A 7,456-nucleotide genomic window follows, 5' to 3' on the forward strand; every position below is an offset into this window, starting at 1 on the left:
CTTCAAACAAAAGCCGACTCTCTCAGGTGGACGTGAAAATTACGAGAAAGAGCCGGCAACATAGCTGCCATTAAAATCCCTGTAAATTTTACGGCTGCATTTTTTGTAAGGCACCGTAATTTTCACGGGAAAAAAACAGCATTCTGGTTACATCAAAATTACTGTAAATTTAACGGCAGTACTTCTTCCGAAGTGGCCGTAATTTTAACGGGAAAAGTCCGGCAACATAGCTGCCATTAAAATATACGTAAATTTTACGGTAGTTTTTTTACAGTGTTGCACTACGCCTTCGGGTGGTATGACGAATGCTGAGGCGGACTTGTTGTTTCGGGATGCGCCATCGGTATATGCTGCCGTAAACGTAGAAAACTTCTCGTCTACCAGAGCGTGAAAATGGGCTCGGAGGGTTTGAGGGGGGACCTGATCTCTTCTTTCCAGAAGGTTAGGAAGGCGTACAAAAGTGGGCGGTACCGGTAGAGACCAGGGGGCTTCGGGCGGTATAGTGTCCTTAGTTATGAAGCCAGTGAGAGTCTGGCGTGTCCTCTCCGGTACTCGATAGAAGTCGCTTTCAGGGCGGGATCGAATTTTCCTGAGGAGCGGGTGGCGGGGAATGTGACCACGCAAACGGAGGAAGTGCCGAGCCGTTTCACGTTCACGGAGAATCTCAATCGGGAGCTCACCAGCTTCAGCCAGTACTTGCCGTGTTTCAGCCATTCTTGGAACTCCGAGGCATCGAGGAAGGCTTCGAGCAAACAGGGACCGAAGTGTATTTAATCAAGTTGTTGATATCTTGTGCAGAATAGGAAGGCTGTAAAGCACAGTCGCCCTCACCAATGCCGCGTGAACCGCGAGCAGGGAACGCTGATCACAGAACCATCCTGAGCCAGAAAGATGTTGAATTGCGGGGAGCCATCGCTGCACTTTACTTTCAAGGTGTTTAATGTGCCGAGCCCAGCGCAAGTCCGAGTCGACTACCACGCCAAGGAAGCGGTAGAAGCGTACCGGCTCAGATTGAATTGGAAGAGACCCGTGTGCGTATTTATAACCAGCATTTTTTTTTTTTTTTTGCTTATTCGTCGAGTTCCATTTGAAGGTATGCTTCTGAGAGATCGGGCTTTCTCTCTCTCTTCTTTCTTCTCGGGAATTTCTCACCGCCGTTGAGAACCGCCAGGAGCTCTTCCGGCCTTGGAATAGGATATTGTGCAATGGCCAGCTGCGGGTTAACCGTGACACTAAAGTCTCCGCAGACACGGACGGCCCCGTTTGGTTTGGGCACGACCACGATTGGTGTCGCACAATCTGATACCTCCACCGATTGCAACACTCCATTCACCTGACGTTGGAAATCTGTCTGTACTGCCTGTCTTGTGGCAAAAGGTATAGGACGTGGTTTGAAGAACTTCGGTTGTGCCCCCTCACGTACATGAAGATGGACCAGCAACTTCGTGCACCTTCCGACGCCAGGGCGGAAGAGCGCTGAAAATTTTCCCAAAATCTCCTTTAGTGACTCCTTGGCAATACCGACGCTCCCCACAAACAGCCTGTTGAGGTCGATATCCAGTCGCCTAATCCACTCTCTTCCAAGTAAATTCGTGTGTTCCATTCGTGCGAACAATACCTGTAAACTTGGCGTTCGGTTTCCGAACGAAACATCCAATTCCGTTTCCCACGAAGTGGAATTTCGCCCTTATTCAGACCGCGTAGTCGATAAGGCGAAGTCTCTAGCTTCGGCTTCCCAAGCTTTATAAACGTGCGGCCATCCAGCAACGTGGCCCGTGAACCAGTATCCACTTGCAGTGTGATATCCTTGCACAAAAGGTTGCAAATCAGATATCGTCCGTCCTGTTCATCTGCCAGCAACATGTCCGTAACTAGCTTGACCCTGCTCGATTGCTTGGGCTTGTGTTTACCGGTGGACATCGATGCACGTCCATTCTGACACATCTTAGCTATATGACCAGCCTTCCCACAAGAGTGGCATTCTTCTTTCTTGAATCTACATGCATCGGGTCCGTGGTTGGTATTCCCACAGCGGAAACACCTGCGACGGACGGCCTCTTGTCCCGCAATCTTGTGGACAGGAACTCCAGAATGAAGCTGACGTGACTCTGCTTCTGCCGCCAACGAACTCTCCGCCAAACGAATGGCTGACTCCAACGTCAACTCTTTTTCCAGGACAAGTCTTGCTCGCACCCTTGGATCCCGTAAGCCAACAATGAAGGCTGTCAACAACGAGCAAGCCCTGGTGTCCCTCTGGCCTTCATATTCGCAGCGGCCAACAATGGCTGAGAGTCTCTCCACAAAGTCCTTTACCGACTCGCTTTCCTCCTGTCGAGACGAGAAAAGCTTGAAACGCTCGAATTCTTTGAACCGCTTCGGTGTGTAATGTTCCGACAGCTTTGCCATGATGTCACTGGAAGAAACTTCCATAACGTCCTTGGGTTGCAGTAGATTGTACAGGCGCTTGAAAACTTCCGGGCTCAACGAAGAAATGAGGAGATCTCTCTTGCCGGCGTCGTCGGAAACTCTCCCTACCCGAATAAGGAACTTCACTTGAAACATGTTCCATTCTTCCTTCGAAGGGTCGAACGTTCCCGGTTCACGAAAGCCGGGAAGTCCCTGAGATACTCCACTCGTCGAGCTGGATGACTCTTCGTCCGCTACAAGCATCGTAGAAGGTCAGACTCGTCGCCAGCTGTGATAACTAGTAGAGACATTGAGTAGCAACAGCAACGTTTATTCCAAGATAGAACCGCGACTGGAATGCAGCGCGGACCGGCAAACAAGCACACAGACAACAACCACTCAGCGCGAGCCAAAATCAACCTTAGCTTCGTCACCTGAAGCTCTATCACAGTCATGGGAGTCAGCGTATGAAAGACAACGCACCCCAGGCTTGAAGTGTTTAGTAGCATGCCCGAAGCGGAAGCAACGTCAACATTGAACTGTCCTACGCCACGGACTAAGAAGACCGGAAGATGAAACTTCACTCTCTCACACGACCAGAGAATGTACGAGGAGCGCGCGCTCCTTGCCCCAACTCACAGTGCTATCTGTCTGTTGCACGAGGACGCAAATTTTGCGAAACATGCGGTCACGTGATACTGTCGCTTGTCAGGCACTCCGGCTCTGCCCTTGCTCGGCTCTGTTGTATCACCGCTGCGCATTTGTGGGCTGCACAGTTTCCCTTGAGTGATGTTGTGGACCGTTCAGCCCTTTCTTAGGCCAATCTGCAGATTGCGCACGGAAGCCCGTCATTAAACTTAGATGCACCTAATCTTGTTCCGACTACCTCCCTCGTGGTCCCGACGGCGTTTCTGAATTTCACCGTTTACCTATTTACAATTAGATTGGACACTCCGTTATGATGCATATTGTGGCACTTGACACCTCTGTAGCCTTCTGTTTTATGATTGCTCTACTTTTTGTTGGTAAGAAGCCCGGATTGCCATTCATGGCCCTAAAACTAAACACCTTCGTTACCTAAACTAAACACCGCTCTTGCAATTGGCAATGAAACATCTGTGCCCCATCCTGAACTAGGAACCTTGGATGGCAGTCACAGCCAGTCACAGCGCATGTAACAGCAGTGCCCGTAGTTTAGCTTTTCTAGTTTTCAAACTTACAAATTTACAGATGATGACAAAAGCACGGGGCATAAGACAGACACATGTGAGGCAGGCAGTGCGAGAAAAACTGAACGATAGCGACACACTGAAACCACGGCGAAAGTTTCGCCGTGTTTAAAACACGTGAATTAAACGCTAGAAAAGAAACCTAATGAGAAAAGTACTGTAATGGGCGTGCGTTACGGTCGGCATATTACATATGGGAGGGCATTATAGATGTGAAATGGCGTTTAAGAGTACTATGGAACTTGCTCCGTCATCTAGAGGCCTGCTTACTTCAGAACATTGGCTTCCCAACAGGAAAAGGCTAAAATCACGAGCACAGCGGTGACAACTGTTCTATAACCTAGCAGATGTCCACATTGAAAATTTCAAAGCCAGAGCATAAACAGATGTGGATAAAAACAATAACGACAGCCTCTCCCCGAGCGAGCGAGGACACGAACCTCCCAGGGGAAAATGTGAAAGGGGCGTGTGCCACATCAGAACATGGGTCGCCCTTTTTCAGGCATCCTTATTTTCTGAACTGACCTAGCCAGAGCAAGATTTTCTTTCATGGGGTTCTGACAAGGGGCACGGTGCATGTATAATATGCTTGAACATACTCTGAGGAAGTGTCACCATACGCTCAATTGATTGTGTTTCTAGTCACCGCCTTCTGTTTTGACTGTTGAGCTGCACTATTTATCTCCCGACTAGTCGCTTTTGTGTGCCCCATTCTTTTCTGCAAGGTGCAGTATCACTTAGCTTAGTGCAGCACTTTCGCATTTTTGTCATCAAGTTTAGGTGCGATTTCCAGAACTGCCTGCTAAATATTGTGTAATACTCATGCATTTTCACTTTGCAGAGCTGGACATGTAGTCAGCAGCACATAACTGCAATATTCTCGTGATATCCATACCACCACCATGCTTGTGCTCCAAGCCAATTATTGTGCTGATGTGACAGGTTTTCATACACTACTGAGCTTCACCTAAAACGGTGAAAATCATCTGTATATCCCTCTTGCTGATTGGAGCATTTGCCGCACTTCTGTAACAACAGAGCTTCGGATGATCACTCTGTTCCCCTTCCCGAGACTTCGCCTGTGAAAGAACCATACTGCTTGGCGGTATGATGTGTACCTGAAACGACTGTGATGACAGTGTGGTTTGTGATTTTTTGGAAAAAAAAACTTATTTATTCAGTATATAGCGCCTAATCATAACCCCTGTGCAATAAAATATTTTCAATTACGACTTCTCATCTTTCACGGTTCTTACTTCAGGGTGATAATGCATGACTTTTCCGTTTCAATTTCCAGAAGGTGTCGGTCTAGGCAGCATGAACGGAAATGGGTGTTGTCTAAGATGCACTTGTGCCTTGGGAGAATTTGCTTCTCACTTCGTCCACCTCGGTGCAACAGATGCATTCTCTTCCTGTTGGCATTCTTGTGCAATTTTCGCAGGCACACCTGCAGATGATTTCCTTATGTGCAAACATAATCACATTATTCGGACATTATTTCGCACCACTAAATCTTGCAAGTGAGGAATTGGAATCAACAAAACTGCGTGCGAAAGAAATAACTTCGGAAACTATTACAAAATGGCACAAAGTAAACGCTGGCGCTATCGTACACAATGCTCATTTCCGATTTATAGACGATCGTATTCAAGCAACTGTATGGTGCTTTATGCGTGCTTACCAATCGGTGTTTTCTCTCCGAAGGGAAAGGTCGTCCTCCGTTCCTTCAGGTTCCGAAAAATCAGAAGCGTCAGACGAGTCTGACGAGACTGATGACGAGTTGGAGGCAAGAGGATCAAGGTAGAAATGGTCGCCCGGCTCAGATTCACTAGATGTGTCGTCGGAATCGTCACGCCTGTCGGAGTTCTCAGATGACATTTCGCTCCAATGACCAACAGTTGTTCCTTTCCCGATAAGCTGATCCCAGGAACCAAAGCTACAAGTCGACGACTTACATAGAGCCCGCGTAAAACAGCTGATCAACGCCGTTTCCCGCGCCAGCTGCTGTCGTGCTCCGGTGTGACATCACGCCCGCATCAGTTTCGGAATCGAAAACCATTATTTTCTTTCAACGATAAATCGTACGCGAACCCACGAATGGAATCCTAGGAATCGAGGGCCACACAACTTCGTTTTCTGCATGTATCGACTACATTTCGCATTGAACTGTCACGACATCCTTAACTCTTCATTAGTGGGTGGAAGGAGCATCCGTCGGGGCACCTGCATCTAGCATGCAGGAAAACGACTTCGGCAAAATTGGCGAGCGCTATTAAAAGTCGACAAATCGAATTATGCGCATGGTGGTTGGATGCTCTTTATGCCCGGTCATGATTTAGAAAAATGACCGAGCATCGCGATCTTCCGAACATTTTCTATAAGCGTCTGAATCTCGATCACCGAAGACAGTGATTATGACGCGGACTGAAGACAGTGAGGGGATAAACTTCACGTGCACACAGAATGGGCTACACTCTGACGATAGCTAAAAAGTAATACAGCAATATTTACCTTCAACACTTTGAGACGGACACCCACACTTGGACACCGGAAGAAAGAAACTGTTTGTTTTCTAAGGCCCGGACGTATAAGTGACAGTATGATACTAATGACAATGAAGAACACATCGACAACCGAGGATAACGGTTCTGCTGCTTTCCGAATGCCTCCTCGATAGCTCCAGAAGACGTACCTCACGTGCCATTTATTGCGCTAAAAATCGCCGAATTGAAAGGTTCGAAGCATTTTTAGTGTTTATTTTCCTTTGACAAAAACTGCCCTGTTCCCTCCTATTTGAAGACTGTGTAGTGCACTAACATAGGGAGAAAAGTACAAAATACTTCGGGAGGGATTCTATGGAAACTTACACCTAGAGGGAGGCCGGATTTCACTCTCGTTCCCCCCCCCCAAATGCACTACCAAAGATACGAGTTTGTGTGAATCTGAACAGCCCCCTCCCCTCCACGGTACGACTGAAGTACACGAAGGCTCGCCTCGAAGGCCACGAGTGCGGCATCAGTTCCGGTCGTGTTTTCTCTCTCTCCTTCTGTGCACCCCTTGTGTGTTCTTTTTTGCAACTTACGTTCGGGCCCTTCCTGCTGTAAGAAAGCAGCACAGATGTTTTATAGTCGTATCTTCTTCGTTCACCGAATTCTTCTTTCCCTCTCAGCGTTTGCAGTTGGACTTACGTGAGCGGTGGCGAGCTGAAACAGGAAGTCAAACCGTAGCTTCGGAACTGGCCGATGAGGCAATAGGGCTAAAGACGCGAATATCGCAAAACAAAAGTCTCCAACAATCACAACACGATCACAGTATTTCTACATGCAACGTGCAAGAGAACAGTATGAAACGTGTGTCAGCGTGTATATCAGCGGTCGTCATGTGCAAGCCTTGGGGGGGGGGGGGGGACTGCTGCCGACGCCCATGGCCTATAAATGGCCATTTCCATCGTGTGGCGACGTCTGTTGCCGCATTCACATATGCAACATATTGACCAGATCATTCTGTTGTCCACATCAAGGGGTTAACAACGAATACGCGTTAGAGGAAGGTTGTTTCGTTGAAAAAAAAAGGCAAGACTGCCGGGAAGAAGACGCCCGGAGACGTGGAGCTCAGTGTTGCCTTCAGAACCATATCGCCTCACGCGACGCGCCCGCTTCGGAATAAATTCATTTGAATAAAATCTGGGTAGTTTTTGGAGGAAAATGCTCGTACGCACAGATGTTCGTAACAGCCGAAATATTGCAGATATACCACAACCTTTGTAGTGATTTTGTGTCGGAGTCGCACTTTCACGTGCACCGAACTCCCAGCACACGACA

At 48.0% G+C, this 7,456-nt stretch overlaps 1 protein-coding gene across 1 annotated transcript; it reads right to left on the reverse strand.

Annotated features, from left to right (window-relative positions):
• Positions 1-1,069: 1,069 nt before the first annotated feature.
• LOC135379899 (uncharacterized protein K02A2.6-like) lies at positions 1,070-2,670 on the reverse strand. The gene is made up of 2 exons (XM_064612485.1): positions 1,619-2,670; positions 1,070-1,577 (listed from the first exon to the last, which is right to left on the reverse strand). The coding sequence occupies exons 1-2, from the start codon at positions 2,668-2,670 to the stop codon at positions 1,070-1,072; spliced, it is 1,560 nt and encodes a 519-aa protein (XP_064468555.1).
• Positions 2,671-7,456: the final 4,786 nt, after the last annotated feature.

This window comes from Ornithodoros turicata, chromosome 1 (assembly GCF_037126465.1).
Source record: "Ornithodoros turicata isolate Travis chromosome 1, ASM3712646v1, whole genome shotgun sequence".
In the NCBI taxonomy this organism is placed as follows: Eukaryota; Metazoa; Arthropoda; class Arachnida; order Ixodida; family Argasidae; genus Ornithodoros; species Ornithodoros turicata.

Coding starts and splice junctions, on each gene's coding strand:
- LOC135379899 (XM_064612485.1), bottom strand. CDS start 2,670: ATGCTTGTAGCGGACGAAGAGTCATCCAGCTCGACGAGTGGAGTATCT. Junction 1,578..1,618: donor ACCGAACGCCAAGTTTACAG/GTATTGTTCGCA, acceptor TTTACTTGGAAG/AGAGTGGATTAGGCGACTGG.